Here is a 20,516-nt window from a genome sequence, read left to right as displayed (position 1 = left end):
AATATTCAATGCAATAGAGAACCAACTCATTGTTTAAAAAGCTTAAGAAAATTAAGTTTCAAGAAAGTAATAAGAAATATTACATATTTCATCATATATTTATTATGAAATTTTTGTAAAATTATCTGCAAACTATTATTTTCATGAAATATATACTTAATTTGTAAAATTTCATAATAATTAGAGAAAGAGAGCGAGAGAGATTAAGCGATAATATATCTACATCTTTGGAAAAATTTATCTATATTTTTATAAAATTATAAGAAAAATATTTATCATTATATTATCATTTACAAGCATGGCCAATCATAATTAATTTATCTGATTAAAAAATTGTATTGGTTTTCCATAGCCGTTACTAGTTACAGGTAGTAAGTATACCTTCGGAATTGTAATGGAGGGGATAGTCGCCGATTGTGATGTACACGTGACTCGTACAGCCACATCAACGTAGGGGACGAACAGTACAACCCCTTTCACACGCGCGGCATACGCGGCCGCGTGAAGTATGCTTCTACACGAACCTCGAGAATGTTGTCTCTAGACTACTATTGTTAAATGATTATCTCCAGTGGAATTTTCGAAAAAAAGTAACAAGCACAAAAAATTAAAATCGTCGCGCGAATATAATTACTTAAGAGAAAAACAAACAGTGAAAAATATAATGTTGAAAATATCGAAACGAAGGTTAACTTATTCTCAAGGATCGTTTTTAGACGAAGAAGGAATCGCGAATTTTTTTATTTCGAAAATTTGTGCATTACTGCATTGCCAAAAGATTCACTCAACCTGTGATCTATGGGTATTCTTATAAACATGAAATATTTGACGATTTCGTGATTCTGTGTGTTCAGGTAAGTTTAGATGTTTTTAATAGCTTTTGTCTAATATCGGTTTGTGAATTAATTATTCAGTAAGTATATTGAATTATTAATAATTATAATTAATTATTTAGTAATTATAATATAATACAAAATAAATGAAAATTTATAACAAAATTTTATATTATTAATAAAACTTTATCATCAGTGTTTTATCTTTATAAGTTTCAAGCAAACATATATAATATGATACATGATATCATATTTGATTTATATTTCTCTATCGTAGTAAGATAATCATCTCAAAGTTTTTTAATTATTAATCATAATAATATTTGCAAGAATTATATTTAATATTCACATTTATCTATTATATTAATATCAATATTAATATTATTATTATTATATTTTTCTTTACTATATTTTCTTTAATATTTTTCTTTACTATATTTTCTTTTATGAGTAATTTGATGTATCATCATAAATAACATAAATTTTTTAAAATTGAAAATTAATCTTGTAATGTTACGGAGGATATTATCAAGAAGAGTTTTGGAAGGTTAATGACTCTTCTATTCATTTGCAATGAGATATCGGCATTATATATACATGATACGAAATGTCGATGTAGTCGACATATCGACATCCTTCACGTGCATTGAAACTTGGCGGCAGCGCAATATACGAAGTGATTATTTATTTACTATATATTTATAAGCAATTCGGTGAAAGTTCACGGTAGGATTTTCAATCGCGATCATGAATATCGATTTCTTTTCTCAAGTATCCAATAATGTCGACACAGCTTGCAAATACGATGAGAAAAAGGAAAAGCTTATCGATCGCTCTAGCATGGACACTGACCGGTAAAAATATGTTAGCGACACAGTATGCGTGTGGACGGGTTAGAGCCCATTTCATCGAGAGACAAACAAGACTCTTATTATGGATCTACGTGTAGAAAGATACTAAATATTTCATTAAATTCCTTATGTCTGTTATATGATAAAATATTGATGCAATGTCAAGGCACAGGACATTGACAGAAAGTATCCATTGTAAATAGGAATAAAGTAGATATAAATTATACAAGCTGAAATATAAATGTTTTCGATGGAAAAGAATTCTGTTTGAAACTTCATACATATGTATATATGTATATGTAAATAACATTTATTTATAATGTTGTAAAATGTTTTTTTAATTCTACATTATCAGTTCATCAAATTCTGCTTCTCTGATCTTGTGATAATAATGCAATTAATGCATCAATTAAAAATGTCACACATAAAAAGAGAAAAAGTTTTGCCCAAAAAATTGCTCAAGGAATGTTTTTATAAATTTTATTATCTTGAATATGAAATGAAAGAACTTTTATATTATAGTTTATATTTTGTTCATTTAAAGATAAAGAGGGAGTAAGATCTGACAAGCTATCTGATGTATAATAAAATATATCATCATACAATTTATCTGCCTACTGAAATGAATGATGTGTAGACACATTATTATTTGTAAAGAAGTAGTCGATGACCCACATTTGCACTTTTTTTAATGATCACGCATATATTATTGACACTCGTAAAAAATTCATACCTAAGTAAAATTATGCACATGAGAATTACATGTTTTATAGAGTACCTTAGAATTGTATATAGTGTAAAATTAGTTAAAAATATATATTAATATATATATATATATATATATATATATATATATATAAATGCACATAGAAGAAATTTGCAATATTGTTTTATCGTTATTTTATAATAATTTAATTTATGTAAAAATATTTATAAAATATTGAAAGGAAAAAAAAGATACTTTACATGTAATAATAATAATTCGTAATTATATATTTCCACGTTTCCATGTTTTATCACGAATCAAAACTGTGACGTTGAACAATTGATATACTGTTTTAAGACGCAACAATGAGTATTCGCGACCTCATTTTATGATCATAAAATCGATGTGTGTACGATCGTATCAAAACTCGCTATCTTTTCGCTATTAATGTCGATTACGTGCGGATTATAGAGATACAGTATTATCGATTTGCTTATTTTATATTTAACGGAAAAAGATTTTGTAAATTAAAAGTTCAACGCTCTTTAAATGCTTTATCCTCTTCTCTTGAATATTTTCATTCAATATATTATAGAAAAGCATAAAAAAAAAGAGAATTATGTTTTAGCATTTTTCTCTTTTAGAATGCCCTTAGTAGAAGCATGGTTCAAAGTGTGGGTTTATTTTGGACTCATTTACGGTTGGGGTGAAAGTCATCGACCACGCTTTGACACATCTACGGATATGGGACTGGTACTGGTTCCAGCCGATGCTGAAGTCGATTCCGTAATTTTTCGATTACGCGCTACCGATCAGGATGCGGATTATCCTCTTGTTTTCGAAATAACTGGTAATTAGAAAAAAAAATTTGCAAAAATCGTTACTTAAATCATTTTTTACAAAAACATAAAACATAATAAATTCTATATTTCGTTTAGCAACAATTACACCCGTTGTAAGAATCGACAACCTGCCGTGTACGTTGTACAACAAAGTTTGCCAAGCCAATGTAATCTTAACGAAACGACTTATACCCGGACGTCTTCACGATTTTGCAGTCAGGGTTCGGGATACCAAGGGAGACTCAAATTCAATGCAGGCTACTATTTCCGCAACGAATGCGACGACGTCGCGTGATAAAATATTTCCTCACATTCCTTCTTTAATAATGGTACCTGAGGTAATTATCGGTGTTTTATCTAATAACACTAATTAGCGCTCCAATTCAAATATAATAGACGAACTTTATTTTGCACGTTATTATCTAATTATCTATTTAATATTAGTACCAAGTCTATTATTATAGCATGTAATATTTAATTATAACATTAAAAATTAATGCAATATCTCGTTAAAAGGACACTAAACCAGGCAAGGAATTAGATTATATTCTTGTACGAGCAAATTCTTGGAGCGGCAAAACCGCTTATATTGAATTATGGGTACACATTTAATGATTATTTTGTATTTGCATATAATTATATTAACAAAACATAATGTAAAATGTAATATTGTTTTAAATCCGTTTTAGCAACCAAAAGAACTTTTTACTATTCGGCAATGGCAAACATCAACGCAAACGCGTGGAGTTATTACGTTAATAGGTGAATTGGATTTCGAAACCCAATCAATGTATACCCTCACTATTTATGCGACGGTACGCATAATTGTTTTTACGAGTGAATAGGAAATATAATATTACACATATCGATCTATGTTTCCAATTAGGATCCTTATACGGAACCTGGGAAAGACACTAGGAATATCGCAGGCTTGAATATTGTTATTATTGTTCAAGATGTACAGGACGTACCACCAATTTTTACTTTAGCACCACCTTTAACTAGGCTTAATAATTCTGTGCAAACTGTAAGTTAAATATGTTACAATTTAATTTGTTTTGATGCTAAATCGATCAGATCATAAAAATGATAGATTAAATAGAAAAATATCATATAATTTTGTGTGAATTATCATTATATTTTCCTATAAAAATTAATGAAATTTTTCTAAGCCAAACTTGTATAATTTCTTGTATAATTGTATAATTTCTAGGGAGACGTAATATTACGTGTTCACGCGGAAGATGGAGATAAAGGGGTGCCGCGTGAAATTACATATGGCTTGGTATCCGAAGGCAATCCTTTCATACCATTTTTTAACATCACAGAAATGACTGGTAAGAAATGTGTTAAGTATTTAACTAATATTAGTTTGCACGCGCTGAGATTATTTCAAGAAGTTGATTATTTCAAGTTGAGAGAATTAAAAAAAATTATTCTTCGACCATCGATTTATATATATGTTATGAATCGGGCGTGATAAAGGATTAAAAGATTTTTATTGCGCACAAATGCAAACTAAAAATGTACTGTGTAATTAATTTACTCGAGTTGAGTCATCGTTAATTCTCTAATTTATCGCACGTCACGCGTTATTTCTCTGACAGTTTCGATCCCGGGAAAAAGTAACGACGGCGTTGATTCATATTCTCCTTTACTATTCAAAGCTGACCTCATTCTGCGAAAAGCACCGGACAATGATTAAGCATAGAAATTTGTTTGCCATCCCGACGCTGCCGATCTCTCATTTCTTGATATTGAAACGATTTTTCTACGTATAAAATTCACATTCGTAGAAAAAATCACATATATATATGATTGTATGATTCCCACATTTTCTAAAATAAATAAGTAGGTTCAAATAAAAATTATTTTACTATACTAAAATTATACAATATATATAAAAATTTTAAAGATAAATTTTAAAATATACAAATTATAAACTATACAGAATATAATCTAGAGATTTATGTATTGAAGTGTATTATAAACTGAAACGTGTTATCTTCGGTAGACATATAACATTTTGTTAAAAATATAATTAACGCGTATTTTGTGGAGTAAAATTAATAAAATTTTCTTTTTAAATAAGCAACCCACGCATCTATTTTCAAGTTTATGCGAACATATAAATATTAATGAAATCCTTGTTATCTGTGAATATTGAAATATCAGATTTTTTTTCGTAAAAGTTCAAATAAATCAGGCAAGAACGCGAAAAATTGGCGAATAGTAAACAGAAGGCGCTAAAGGTGGTCGGAATAAGTCTGGACAGTCTACGGCCAAGTATCGATCGTTCTTAGGGGTCAGTCTCTGCTTTTCAACTTGCGATGCTTATCATTCCATGGCAAGGAGCATGCGATACGTACTATGGGTCCTTGCGTGTGTAGGAGTTCCACCTACATTTAACGATATATACATCCATCTATCGCTACGAAGGATTTCTTACGTCGATTCCACCAACACATTATGTAAAATTATTGCCGGTCAGCGTGCGTGTACAAGTCAAGACGAAGAAATAACAAGGATAAGAGAATTCACGCGTTCATTATCCGTGATGTTTTATTCATAGTAAAAATAATTCAGATAGCCTCTGCTACAGTGTTCTCCAAGAAATAACAAATCATCCCATGTAAAAATATATCTTTCTTTTGAAAGGAAAATTTATTAATTATTAATAGATATTACAAATTTTGCAATGTTTAGGTGAGATTATTCTCGCTAGGCCTTTAGAGGAACTCATGCAAATCACTCACGTTGGTGCGCCGGTCGTGCTCACTGTGGTAGCTGAGGAAATACGAAAATCTAGGGACGAGCCGCCAGCTCAGGCGACAGTCGTTGAAGTCGGATTTCTTCTTGGAGAACCAGGCAACAATCCGCCATATTTCGAAAGTGATAAGTTGGTACCGAATGATTTTAATAACGAGCACGAAAAAGTCAGAATAATATTTTTTTTCATGAATTTTTTATCTAACAAATAAAATGGTTATTTTTCATATTGTCTTTTTATAAATTATTGGTATTATTATATCTTTCTAACGTTTATAATTCTAAGCTAAACCCATGTAATAATGCTTATATTATTTATTAATCTTTTATTAACAAATATCTTATTATACTACATACACATATTTATGATGTTTATTTATACTTAACGTATGAATATTACTTTCTAACTTTATAGCTACATTACATCAATACCAGAAAATTTGGAGCCAGGTTCCGTAATAATATTTCCTGAGCAATACTCGACTAAAATCCGCGATGAAGATATTGGCAAAGCTGGGGTGTTTGCGTTAAAATTACGAAATAATAATGGTACTTTCGAGATAAATCCAACTGTTGCTGAACGTACAGCAGATTTTACTCTCACAGTACGAGACAATACACTTATCGATTATGAGATGTACAAAAGTTTATCCTTTAAGGTATGTATTTCTAATATAAAAATTTGGATTTTTATTACATAAAAGTAATTAAATAATTATTTATTTTTTTCAATAAATAAATAATAAACAATGTTGTCTGATTTATATGTTTTTTTAAATATAAATATATTATGTATGATATAGATTGTTGCTCAAGAGGTTGGTCCAGCGACAAATCTATCAGCAACAGCAGCGGTTGTGATATTTATAGAAGATGTTAACGATAATTCACCGATATTCGACGAAGAATCTTATGAAGTTACATTATCAGAAAACGTCACCGTTGAAACACGAGTTATCCAAGTAATTTTTATATCATTTTCCTTTAATAAATCCAATACCGAATATTTTTTTTTCTAAAATTACCATTGTTTCGATATATACTCATAAATCGTTAACTAATTAATTGTAACGAATAACAGAATGATGGTGGCATGCCTGTGAACAATATTATTATACTATACAAGAAATGAGTCAGTTAATTTATTGTTAAGATATTTATAAAATATTTAATTTATTATACCATTAAATAACTATATGTCATATATATATATATATATATATATATATATTGTTTTTTTATCAAATATTTTATCAAATTATTTTAGATAAACAAACCGCTTATTTTAAATTTAATGTTTATTTAAAGAATTAAATTTATTTTCTAATTAAAAAAATATTATATATAAGATGTTTTTAATAAGAAAACAGAATATCGTAATTTTCTTATATTGTTATATATAAATAAATTTCATATTTGCATATGTGTAAATATATGTGCTTTTATATGTTTATCTTATATTATCTATATTATTAATAAGAATTTATTTACTGTCGTGTTTACTTTGAAAAAAAGAATCGCATTTTTATTGACACACAGGTGCATGCAACTGATAAAGATACCGGTCTCTTTGGCAGCATTCAATATACAGATATAATCGGAGAAGGAAGCGACGCTTTCACGATAGACTCCGATACAGGTTTGATCACAGTTTCGATGGGATCGATTCTAGATCGCGAAATGGCAGCACAACTGCAATTAACTATACATGCGCGCGACGAGAACGGTAAAGGTAACACGGGTGTAGCATCTTTAATAGTGAATTTACTGGACGTAAATGATAATGCACCGATTTTCGAGAAAAATGCCTACGAATTTATATTAAATTCCGATTTATCGAATTTCACAACACCAGCCATCATAAAGGTAAGCTTTGATTTTAGATTTTTATTTGGATTACATTGATTTACAATCCTAGTGCTTTCAATATTGATATTTTTAATATTTTTCTATCATTTTATTTGATGTGCATAGGCTACCGATGCCGACGCCGAACCACCGAACAATGAAATTCGTTACGAATTGATTCATGGAAATTATGAAAATAAATTTTATCTAAATGAAATCACTGGAGAATTAATATTACGTTCGCCCATCACAAAGTTTAGACGAAAAAAACAAAGCAACAATTATGACAAATTTTCCAAAAAATTACACAAAGAATTTTTTCAATCGGAACACACTATACGGGAAAGTGTATCGAAAACAGCAATGTTCTCTACAGATACAATAAATTCAACCGAAAGTATTCTAAACGAAACCGGATTGAAACATAAAGTTGACGAAATAAAAATATATCGAAGAAAACGAGCGGACACTGATATTCTATACACTTTAACTGCCAGAGCATATGATCTTGGTAAATATATTTATAAAAATATAACTTTTATATGGCACAATAAAAATAAATTTTAAACTAGGATTAGTTTAATGTAACCAAGTGGAAAATGTATTTCTTTATTTCTTCATGATATTTTTAGGTGTACCTCATCTATCGAGCGAGACAGAGATTTCGATCGTCAGAGGATCTGCCATGGAAGCTCGCATAATGATGTTCGTAGTGCCAGGAGAACATCCAAATTTAACGAGGACTGCTGAGACATTAGCCACTATTACTGGTGGACGAATTACCGTATTGGACACACGTCCTTACGTGCCGAATAATAAATCAGGCGTTACAGACAATGCTGTACCAATGGAAGGAAAAAGGTTGATAGAAATTCATAAAATCATCTGATTTTCTGACAGACATTGTTAACAAGAAGCATATAAATTTAAACATTTGAAGAAAAGTATTTAACTCTGCTAAAAATAACGAAATCTTTAATTAGCATTGATGAGTTTATTAATTGAGATCAGAAATCCTTCATATTTATATTTCATTATCTGTTGCTAGAACGATCGTGATAGCTCGCGTCGAGCAAACCGAAGTCGGCACACCCCTGGTGGATGTAGAAAGAATTCGTAATACGTTAGCTGCGAATGGGGTGGGAATTATCGGCGGCACAGGCACTACCAATGTATCTATAACGTATAACGACGGGACTACCACGAAACTGCCAATCGATGGGGTAATTCACAAAGGGGGAGATACACAGACCTACGTAAACAAAACAATCACCAACGTTCACGAGGAAGTAGTGAGTTAATTAATCCATATTTGTTTCAATCTCATCGCGCGTATTTCATTCGTCTCGATATTCTTTCTAATTTAGCACCAATTTAACATCTTGTAAAATATCGTTGAACAGATTTTTATTAAAATAAATCATATTTTTTTCTAATTTTGTTGGCAATCTTTTAGAGAAATGAGAGATCAGAGTTCTTTTTCAGACTGTGTATAAAGCGGAGAATAAATTGCTATTTTGGTTACTGATTATTCTGGGCCTACTGATGCTCTTGGCAATTGCAGCGCTCATTATCTGCTGCATCTGTCCAGGTTGTCCATTTTACATGGCACCTAGAAAGCGCAGGGTATACTCGTCGGAAACGCTTATCACTCGATCTAACGGTCGACCGAAACGGCATCTTCATCGGAAACCAATGGCTACAATCGATAGTAATTATCCCTACACAATTATATGATAAAAACGCTTAAATATATTTCTCTCGAGGCAGTTTTTGCAATTGATGTTTCAATTGCATGGAATTATTTAACGCATATTTTGTAATTTATGAAGCTATCGCTATTTATATAAAAGATATTTTAACTTATTAAAAGAGTAATAATATATACAAATATGCAGTTACTTCAAACGGAAAAAAGCAAGCTTGGAGTGCAGATCCAGCTCGAAGAAACTGGCAATTTAACCGTCGGAACACCAAGAATGGTGGTTTAGCATCGCTTCCCGGTGACGTCGTGTATATTTCGGAGCATCCTCCCATTGATCAAGCGAACGTAGAGTCATTGAGGCTACGTGATGGCCCGGCATATGATCCTTCGAGAAGGAGAAGGATTGACGAGCAGGAGAGAATGTATATGGAGGATGTCGAGGAAAGGAAGGCTAGAGATTACGCCACAGATGTGGAGTCTTCACATCGACATGAAATCGAAGCTGGTGCGGATACTTTGCATCAAGCTTATAGAGAAAGGTGGATAGAATATATGCTCATTAATAACAATTTTACAATAATTTTTAATAATTTCTAAATGATAAAGTTTCTCCTGCACAACAAAATTAAATAATTATAAAAAGAAAAAAAATATTTATATACTTTTCTATATATTTTTCTTCTATAAATTTAAAAAAGTTATAGTTGTGGCATTAATATTGTCTTTTATATAGTAATCTGATTTATTTAAATATAACTTTAATCAAAATTTTTTGTATTATTTAAAATAATTATTATTAAAATTAAATTATTGTTAAAAATGTTTCTCTCCTTTTTTAAAACTTCTTTCTAAAATTTCCATGGAAATTTGAAACACATTCTTATAGTAAAATTTTTCTTTTAATTGACAAGATAGAATTATTTCCTTTTTGAATTCCATTACAGATATATCGATCCTGAATCAAACAACGAGCAGACGGTAAGAGAGCAACATTTTTACCGCGAGGGAAACGCAGAAGTGTTGCAACTAGTAACGCGGGGACAAGTAGAGGATACGAGTCAACATCATTATCCGACGACTTTTATAGTAGACGGCAAAGATGTACTTCTGCAACGCTTTATGCAAGATCAGAAAACGCGACAAGAGCTGTCAATGCAAGAACCCGAAGTACTGCGCACGGTCGAGTCTCATCAACACCCGAGAAATTTATATCAACACAAGCAGGAGATTCTTCTCTTGCCGGAAGAATTGGAAGTTGTTAGACGTCGACGAGCAGAGGAATTAGATTCTAACGCGCAAAAACTGGCGATGGATGATGGATATACAACTCAAAAAATGGATCTAGAATCACAAATGCGAGACGTTCATCGTCAAGAGATCTCAATAAATATACCCGGGATATCGGATAAAACGTCAGTCCCTCTCAAGGATCAAACGATGCAATCTACAACGATGCAACCGTATGCATTTCATGATCTAGAGCTAGCGAGACAGAACGTCTTGCTGACGCGATTACTTTTAGAGAGAGAATCCAGGCATGCTGGCGGCATCACGATGGATGCCGTGAGTTACTTAGAGACCCAAAGTCTTCCTGGACAAGCAGTCATCGCCACACAGACTGACAGAGTCGCTGCAACTCAAACGGAACGACATATCCGAAGCAGAAGCGACAACGATGAATCTGACGAAGATACTCGAAAAAACCGAAAAAAGATGAAGTCGAAGAAACGCTACGATGAGGACAAATTGAAGAGAACGCGAATTTTATGGATGAAATCGCCTATCGAAGAAGAGGAGAGCCCGTGCTTCGACAAACGACTGAACATCTTGAGAAAGAAAGTAAAAGAAGTAAAAGAGGGACGAAAGGTATCCTTGCAGCCGGGAGTATTGCGAGAAATATCAGATTCTCTCGACGAGAACGGAAGCATTTATCGCAAGAGAGAAGAGAAGTTGCCGGAAACTTGTCAACAGCCCATTGAAGAAACTGGCGTCGCATATAAAATATTGTGCGAAGAAAAAAATGGCTCCTCCTCGTCTATAGAAGTAAATAGACAACAAGATGAGAAAACTTTCGATGAGAAAAGAACAGAGAGCCTGTCATCACCAGAAATAAGTGTCGATAATAGAAAATATATCCATCACACCATGGAGAAAAAGAGTTCGAGAAAAGAAAGCAAAATAAAAAAACAAAAAAAGATAGAATCCGTGATAAAACCTAGTTTTCGAGTTTTAGAAAAAGAAATTACAATGTTGACAAAGAAACTAAGTAAACTCGCTGATAAAAAGGTACAAGAAGCCGCAGGCGACGAAAGTACGAGTCAGGAAAAATCAAAGACATCGGAAGACTCCAAAAAAGATTTGGATCATAAGAAGAAAATAGATGATTCAAAAAAACGCAAACAGTCTGAAATTTCTCCAGTAAAACAAGAGACGAAAACTGAAAAATTTATTTATCATCAACCACAGATTATGAGTCCTGGCAGTACCGAATACGAAGATCCATTCGAAAAACCGATGAAATCGAAAGCGGAATCTCGTCAAAAAGTTGCAAAGCATAAACAAACAAGTAGCCATGTGAGAGCAAAAAAACAGACGCAGAAAGAACGCAAAAAACAAATCGTACAGGATCCAGAGCTCGAAAAACGCAAGGATGCCGCAAGTAAGGAAAGCAGCAGATCAAAAATCGAGAAGGCTGCTAAATTATCATCACGTACGTATAAATTAGCAGCCATTGGCCGTAAAAAGCATGTTTCGGAGGAACTCAGCACGAGTACAAGTTCCGATCGAATAAACGGTAAAAAGGATTCATTCGTTAGTCGAGATCCTGACAAGAGAAGCGCAGGATCTTCAGAGATTTCATCGAATCACGTGGATCAACGAAAATCAAAACAAAAACTAGATCATGTGAGTGAAAGATTCTCTGACGATTTTGTAACAGAACCACAGAGGAGAGACATCGATCAACAAATTGCGTTTCATTCAACGATGGATATAAGCACACATGAAAAGGACACTACAAGCGATAAAAAAGACATCAAAATAATACAATTTTCAGATGATTTTACAACGGAAACACAAACGAAAGACATGGAACATCAAACTGCTATTGAAAGTGAAATTGGACACAGTGCATCTTCCGATATTGACAAAGATCATGTAACATTGAAAGAAATCGTCGAAGATATCACATTTATTCAAGATCTAAAATATACACAACTAGATAGTGATATTATATTAGATGCAAAGAAACAACAATTTGAAACGTCTGATATAGAAGATTTGGATGACAGCAAAAAGAGTACGATGCCTTTAGATTCTTCTGCCTCAGAAACATTAAAAGAACAACAAATAGAGAAGCCTTCACATATTGATAAAAGTGATATCGAAGAAAAAATAGCTTACGTGACTGAAAGACATGAGAAAGAAGCAGAAAAATCTTTGCATGAAATTGAAAGAGAAATGTTAGAAAAAGAAAAAATTACGGTAGAAAATGATACAAATGAATTAAAGATGTTAGAAGATACCGAAAAAGCTACGAAGAAGGAAGATACATCGGAACAATATATAAAAGATGCGAAAGTATCGAGTGATGTAATAGAGCATCACGTAGAACAAATAGAAGAATATAAGAAAGACGAATTGTATAGCGACACTATCGCACCATTATCGAAAATGGAAAAAGATTTAAAAGATATTAAAGATGTTACACATCCAAAAGAAGAAGAGAAAACTGTATGTGAACATGAAAATGATCAAAAAGAAGAATTAAGTCATGAGCCTATAAAAGAACAGAGTGAAGAGAAAATGCCTTTAGCAGAAATTACAAGCGATACTGAACAAAAAATGAAAAAATTAATACCGAAAGAGAATGGAAAAGATTCATCACATGAAATTAAAAGTGATGAGAAAATGAAAATTATAAAATCAGATACTGAGGAATATCAAAGTGTTGTGGAGAAATCGGAAGAAATTCCACAAGAACATACGACTCAAGATTCAGAGAGAATAGGTAAAGATATAGAACCAACTGAAACATTTGAAAAATCATTCGATGTTAAACAATCATCTCAATATGATTCCGTAAATTTAACTGATATTCCCTGCGCATTTTCAATTGATGATAAAACATTAAAGTATATTGACGAGTCTACTAGTCAAGAGGATGATTTAAGTCAATCTGAATCTGGTGAAATAACATGTATTGTAAAGGAAGACACCGAGATGGACAAACTGAAGCACTTTGATGACGATCTTAAAGCAAAGACAGAGATTAAACGCCAAGAAATTGAAAAAGAATCGCATGGACTCTCTCAAGAAATATCCACTTTGCAAGAAATAAAATTAAAAAAAACTATTGAAGACGAGTCTCCCACATCTTTAACAAAATTAACTACTTCCAAAGAGGAAATTACAGCTGAAGAACAATTACAAATTGAATCTGCAAAAGGAAAAGAAAAATCATTTCTCGAACAATATGAAGAAAAAGCGGAAGAAATCTCTGCAGTAAAGGAGAGACCTGATGAAGAAATAAAAAAGGTACTTGATAAAGAACTTTCTACTGATCAATTGCCGAAAGATACGGATCTAGAAAAGTCAACTGCCAGTAAATCAGAAAAATTGGATAAATCTGCGACAGCTACCGAGAATATAGACGTTGCAGAATCACGAGGCAATGGAGAGCACCAAACAGACGTAAGCGTTCCAATTTTTAGAAGCTTAATTGATGATACAATCGATGTTTCGGAGGAGAGCGACTCATCCAGTGATATTTCCAGGAAAACAACGCTGACCATGAGACCCTATGATACTCCGCGCCATCGGCAAAAGTGGCAACAACAGGAAAGCCTTGAAATAGCCGGTATGTCTGAAATAAGAACTTTTAAAGATGGAGAAGATGCAAGAATGGAAACAGAAGAAGAGGATACAGGCAGTAACGTATCGCTCGATGAAATTGAAAATGTAGAAGATTCGATCGCGACGATCAGTGACTCACAGGAAGATAAAGAGGTAACGATCAGTGAATCACAGGAAGATAATAAGAATAAAAAGGATAGAAATATTGAGATTACTACTACATCCGACAAAATTTCTTTCAACGGTGAAAAAATTTTACCCGTATATGATTTGGAAAAAGTAAATGAGAATAAAATGGACAAAAATATTGAGTCAAGGTTTGAAGAATCGGAAGCTAATATAAAATCAGATATAAAAGATTTATTAACAACAATTCAAGATAAGGTTCTTTTAACTATAAGTGTTAAAGAATTAAACGACACGTTAAAAGAAAATGTTAAAGATGAAATCGTTCCGATAACAAAAGAAGATGAGGAATGTAAAAGTGAGATTGCTACACCTCTTAAAAAGATTGAAAAAGTTTTACAACAAAATGGCAAAAGTGAAATTAGATCGTCTTTGAAGCAAACCGAGCAAATAGATTTTACAGAAGATAGAAGAAGAGCCGAAGATACCAAAGTAAATAAAACAAGAGAAAAAAGTTCTCTGGATAAAATCAAAACTAAAGACATCGAAGTAGACAAAATAAAAAATAAAGACAGTAAAAGCGGCACTTTGGAAAAGTATGCTGGAAAAACGGAACTTTTCGAAGACTCTGCGAAGAAAAAAAGGAAACCTGAGCGACCGAAGATGCCTTCGCCCGGAGAGAGAAAACGCATTCTTGACGAAAAGACAAAAGAAAAAGCTACACCAAGTCATTCTCATCATCGATCTCGTAAATCCATCGATTCAGAAAAGAAATTTAGAGATGACGGATCGCAGAAACAACCATCACGAAGCGAAGAGGAGCATCTGCAAAAACAAGCGTTGCCTTCAAAATCCAAATTCAAGAAGGACAAGAAATCTACAATTCCCCCGAAAACTGGTGAGATCGACACGAGTAAAACGCAATCGAAATACATGGCCTGGTATAATAAGAAACGCGACGAGGCCGAGAAGAAGAGACTGGAAAAGAAGACGGAAGACGAGGACCAGTTACCGCGTTGGGTAAGTAGAGGTTTGAAACAAACAGCGAAGCAAAAAGAAAAGAAAGACATAGAACACAAGACTCCAGAGATGACTCCGCGTACGAGACGCAAGATTAAGCCTTTAATAAACGTCGAGTCCGAGCAGCTGAAGGCCATCGTGCGCCAAGGACGACGCTTAAGAAAAGCCGAGGGTAATCTCGAGGAGGATCCGCCGATCCAGATATTCGCCCGAACACCGCCGATTTCTACGGACACCCAGCATCGTTTGCTGCAACACTCGGAGTATAAATATGAGAGGATACCGCCGCCCTTTTACCTTCATCCACCCCCGCCAGCGCCGCATCCATCGCCGCAACTATCGCCGGAGATATCCCTTGAAACACAACCATCCACATCGCAATATGAGCAACCTGAAGAGCTGCGTTCGGAGAGCATCGTTGCACCGGTCCAAAGTGGCACTCGTCTACGTCATCAACAGCTTCTTGAAAAAAAAAGCGTTTTCGATATTGCATACAGTGAAGCCGCGCCATCGCAACTCCGATCCGACAGTGCAACTCCACCGTCTTAATTCTCTTGAACCTGTGAACATTAATATTATTATTTTTTTCATACATAAAAAGATATATATATGTATAAAATAATTATACATGCAATATAGTATATATAATTATTTATTTGTGTAACAATTATATACAGAATTATTTCTCAATCTTTGATCGCGCAATTAGGATTAAAGTTAACATTTTATATATACATATTTCTATATGTGATGTGCAGAATATAGCAAAATTATGTGTCTTGTACATATATTTTATAGCATCTGTTTTTTAAATATTTTTTGATTACTTCGTTGTTGCAAATTCAAAAATGTTTCGTATGAACAATACTTACGATTATTTAATAATCATAAAAAGTAATCGTCATAATCTTTTTTAACCTCGAGGTTTATAGTATATAAAATATTTCCTGCAAAGAGCAAGAAATATATTTAACTGTTCGTAGCATAGTATAGTTTATTTACGTTACTGCCAATAAATAATAATATCAATGTATCTTTAAGTAAATGCAATACAAATTAGAGCAATCAATTTTATATATTATTACTTCATTATAATAATGTTTATATAATATATGAATTCTTGTAAATAGATATATGTATAAAAATAAAATATTCTATGTAATTAATATCCTTCCTTAATTTTGTTTTCTTTGTTTCTCGATAATTTAAAATAAAATTAGAGTATCTAACTTTTTCTCATAGCTTAGTTTTCATTTCATATTCAGATATATTTAAAATATTATCAAATCCAAGAGATGTATACACACAGTATAAAGTTTGCATAAATTTTTCTCTAAAATTGCCAACAAAATAGCATTGTTTAAAGAAAACTTGATATTCCTCTCTGAATAAATCATAAAGAACGTGGCTGTAGAATTTAGCAATTTAAAAATCGATTTGCATTCTTTCGCATCAACATTCTAACAAAAATTTCTATCATTTAACTAAACTCGTGTGTGCGAGATATATCGTCGCGACGCCACTGACATTGCAATATCATATGCATAGATATCAGGTAAAGTCTAGCTTCTGCCACTTCTGTTTTGCTGCTACAAAAATATCCTTCATGTCGACTTTACCAACTCGCTATCTTTTGCCAACCAATTTATCTGCACTCGATGTGTTGACTGCAATGAATATACAATCAGCCATTATCAGCGGAATAACGAGTCGACGTAATAACATTCTTCATTATCTAACTGCAATATCACAAAAAAGATAATTAAATATCATTATCATCATCAGACAATATTAACATCATTCAGAATATTAAGAAAAATATTCTGTTACATTAAATCTTACAAAATATTTCCAAATTTATTATATAATTTAACATATTGAAGAGAAAGATATAGGATTCTCTTGAGTAATCAAAAAATATTTCATATAATCTTAATTTAATTGCAATATTATATTATATGTATTATATATTACATTATATTATATTTTATACTGTACAAGATAAAAGGAAATTGAAACACAAGAGAAAAGAAGCAATTGCATTATGCATTTTTGAATTTTCTGACACCGGAAAAAAATAATGTTAAATCAACAACATCAATGTAATTGGAATTTATTTTATTAATTCAGTAATATTATCAGTCAAATCAATATGCCACGTATTGATTTGATTAATAATATTATTGAGTTGATAAAATAAATTTCAATTATATTAATATCTTAATATTTTTTGAGTTGAAATTTTACATTTTTGCAATATCAGCTGTTATTAATTATTAATTAACTTTATACTGGAACTAAATAGAATAAGAGAAAGGCTATCTTTTCGTTTTACGAATGATGATAAACGCGTATCAAGCATTTTCCATTATTGCGTGCATCGAGGAACGGCGTTACCGATGACGTGCATGTTCCCACGCAACGCGAATGATTACGTGTTTCGCCGGCTTTGACGTGCTGCTGACGACAAAGATGACGTTACCGATGCAACTAACCTACCGTAATCGAAAACATAATGGTGCATCAAACATAACCGGAGACTGGTAAATCTTTGGATCGGGATAACACGATCGACAAGTTGGTCGCGCCGCTTGTTCTTGCAGTCTCGAGACTCGAGGTCGCCCCCACCCATCGCCCAGTGAGCGTCTCGTATCTTGCTACAACGTATACTCGCCTGCTACCCGCGAACCTTATCAGTCGGCCGTTCGCGACACATTCGGTCCCGCCATTCGCAAACTCGCCATGAATTGACAGTTGGTCGTTCATACGGTAAGCAGGCAGATTTTTAAAAGGCCTGCCCCGTTCATTCATTACCGCGACGAGATGGAGAATCAGCTTGGCCTAAGAGAGAAAAGAAATTATCTTGTTGATTACCAATGAAAAAAATATATTATAAAATGTATTATTGTTTATGAATTATTTTTTATTTATTGTCTATTGTATTATTAAACAATTGTATTATTAAGATATCTTTTAAACAATAATAAGAAACTTCCAAAATTAAATACATTTCTAAAGGAATTATCAATATTCATAGACACTTTTTATAAAATAGGAATTTACTTAAGAGAAAGCGAATTAGTATATATCGAAAAAAATATATAATGTTATAAATAATATAAATAAATATATTAAAATATTTATTTCTCTTAACATTTTGTTAATTATTAGTTTCATTCTCAATTTACTGTAATTCAATGTAGTTTCTATTGTTGTGTAATATTTATTGTTATACGCCATATCAGAAATGATTTATGTGCTACACGATCATTATTTTGCAATGAAAATATTATACTTTATCGCTATAACAATCTTGCAAATTTTCATCAAGATCACGTCTGATTTCCTCGATGCCACTTGATCATAACCGCGTCAGAGCAGAATAGAATGACGCTATTTCAGCTGCGACAGACGAGCGATGTTACGCGTTGTCGACAAAAGATATCTTCGTATGAACAATAGACTAAATGTTAATTGTTGTTAATAAAGAGTCATGTATGTTGCTGTTGCAACGGCGAGCAGAGCCGCGGAAGAGGCTGCACCTGTACCAGCCGTGCGCAAACACACCTGAAACCTTTGACCTTTTCATCGATTCGCTCGCTTCTCTTGTTGGCGAGCATCGATCTCCCTTTCATCCTCCCCTTCAAACCCTTCGTCAACTGTAATTCCATCGAGTACCGCTGCTGCACCGAACGCAACGATGTTTCTGAAAGCGAAGCCGCAATCGATGCACTTTAATTTGATTACTCCAAGAGAAATACACAACGATCGTGCAATTCAGCTTTTAAGCTTCCGAATACGAGCGGAAGGAAATACATATTGAATTCCACTGGAATGGAATAACATCGATATACACAAGAATTAAAATTTAAAATTAAATTACTACAACAATCTCTGTAATTAATTTGTATTAAATAATTTATAATGTTATAAAGGTACTATCATCTTCATATTACACTGTCCATTTCGAACACGCATATTCAGTTGATTTTGATTTTTATCGATGTGATTTGATATATTTTTTTTTGTTTGCTGTAAAAAATATTTTAAATCGACATTATTTCTGAAAAATTATTTCACATTTTTGCTATCGCGATATTCTGACGGGTACTCGTGAATGTTGGTCCAGCCCTGGAGTCACGCTACGCACACTATTTTCACTTTAATTACGATCCCAAATATAGCATGTGAGTTTGTATATCGTGTGCCGTGAAAAAGTTCGGCGCGTGTACATAAGCGGAACGGGTTTAGCCCGGTCCTTAATAGCCATCAATCATTGCCAAAATTCGGCAACGTGTCGGACAACACGGGCGGCAGGATACCATCACCAAAGTAGAGTTCTCCGGGACCAAAAGGACGAGGGGAGCACGGGAACAGGGGAAGGGACCGAGTGAGACATGGAACCCGTTCGATACTTCCGAAAACTCGGCCCGACCATTCCGATTATGTTCACATGAATTCATCGTATCACCAACACAAACTCGAGTCCACTCGAATATAAGCAGTAACATAAAGCGATCAAGAAGGAGGGAGCGCGAGCGGAATGAATATAAAATACGTAGAAACTTGTTCATTCTCCGTGTAATAAACTTTAAAACTATGATAAGAAAAATAATATATCTCTTTCTAATTGTCAAAGTTGGCAAACGAGAAAGTTTCCTCGCGTATAAAAATGAATTTTTAAAACTCATTAACCCAGGAAAATTGACTCTAAAGATTGATGAAGCTTTCCTTTTTCTTCTTTAAATAAATAATAAATTAAATGTATAATTTTATTACGTTTGATTTATACTTTTCGAGATTACATTTCTAATTTTAACGTTCTCTGATTAAAGCGAGGTGTATTTATGGATTAAAAACTGGCGTTTGATATCTCGATCGTTTTTCTTGACCGTTCGTTTATCGAAGATAAATATAGATTGAAAGTGGATAAAAAGTACTCACGGATACGCCAACACTATA

The 20,516-nt window shown here is 32.8% G+C and overlaps 2 protein-coding genes across 2 annotated transcripts; both read left to right on the top strand.

Moving 5' to 3' along the window:
• Window positions 1-3,035: 3,035 nt before the first annotated feature.
• LOC105248878 (cadherin-86C) lies at window positions 3,036-11,732 on the top strand (the record flags this gene model as incomplete). Its single annotated transcript, XM_025410598.1, has 17 exons — window positions 3,036-3,240; window positions 3,329-3,570; window positions 3,749-3,832; window positions 3,922-4,047; window positions 4,119-4,259; window positions 4,446-4,569; window positions 5,939-6,131; window positions 6,417-6,660; window positions 6,805-6,963; window positions 7,541-7,867; window positions 7,976-8,139; window positions 8,314-8,360; window positions 8,482-8,710; window positions 8,898-9,141; window positions 9,335-9,560; window positions 9,748-10,093; window positions 10,499-11,732. Coding segments are annotated over exons 1-17 (4,335 nt in total), but the record flags the coding sequence as incomplete, so codon positions are not given.
• A 1-nt stretch (window position 11,733) lies between these two features.
• Window positions 11,734-16,113, top strand: LOC112638599 (nuclear-pore anchor-like). The gene has a single exon (XM_025410614.1). The coding sequence runs from the start codon at window positions 11,802-11,804 to the stop codon at window positions 16,101-16,103; it is 4,302 nt and encodes a 1,433-aa protein (XP_025266399.1). The 5' UTR covers window positions 11,734-11,801; the 3' UTR covers window positions 16,104-16,113.
• The last annotated feature ends 4,403 nt before the right edge of the window (window positions 16,114-20,516 follow it).

This window comes from Camponotus floridanus, unplaced genomic scaffold (assembly GCF_003227725.1).
Source record: "Camponotus floridanus strain SB8 unplaced genomic scaffold, Cflo_v7.5 scaffold33, whole genome shotgun sequence".
NCBI lineage: Eukaryota > Metazoa > Arthropoda > Insecta > Hymenoptera > Formicidae > Camponotus > Camponotus floridanus.
This window is presented reverse-complemented; position numbering and strand designations above follow the sequence as displayed.

Bases quoted from the DNA above. Each gene is read 5' to 3' on its own strand.
- LOC112638599 (XM_025410614.1), top strand. From the start codon at position 11,802: ATGTTGACAAAGAAACTAAGTAAACTCGCTGATAAAAAGGTACAAGAA.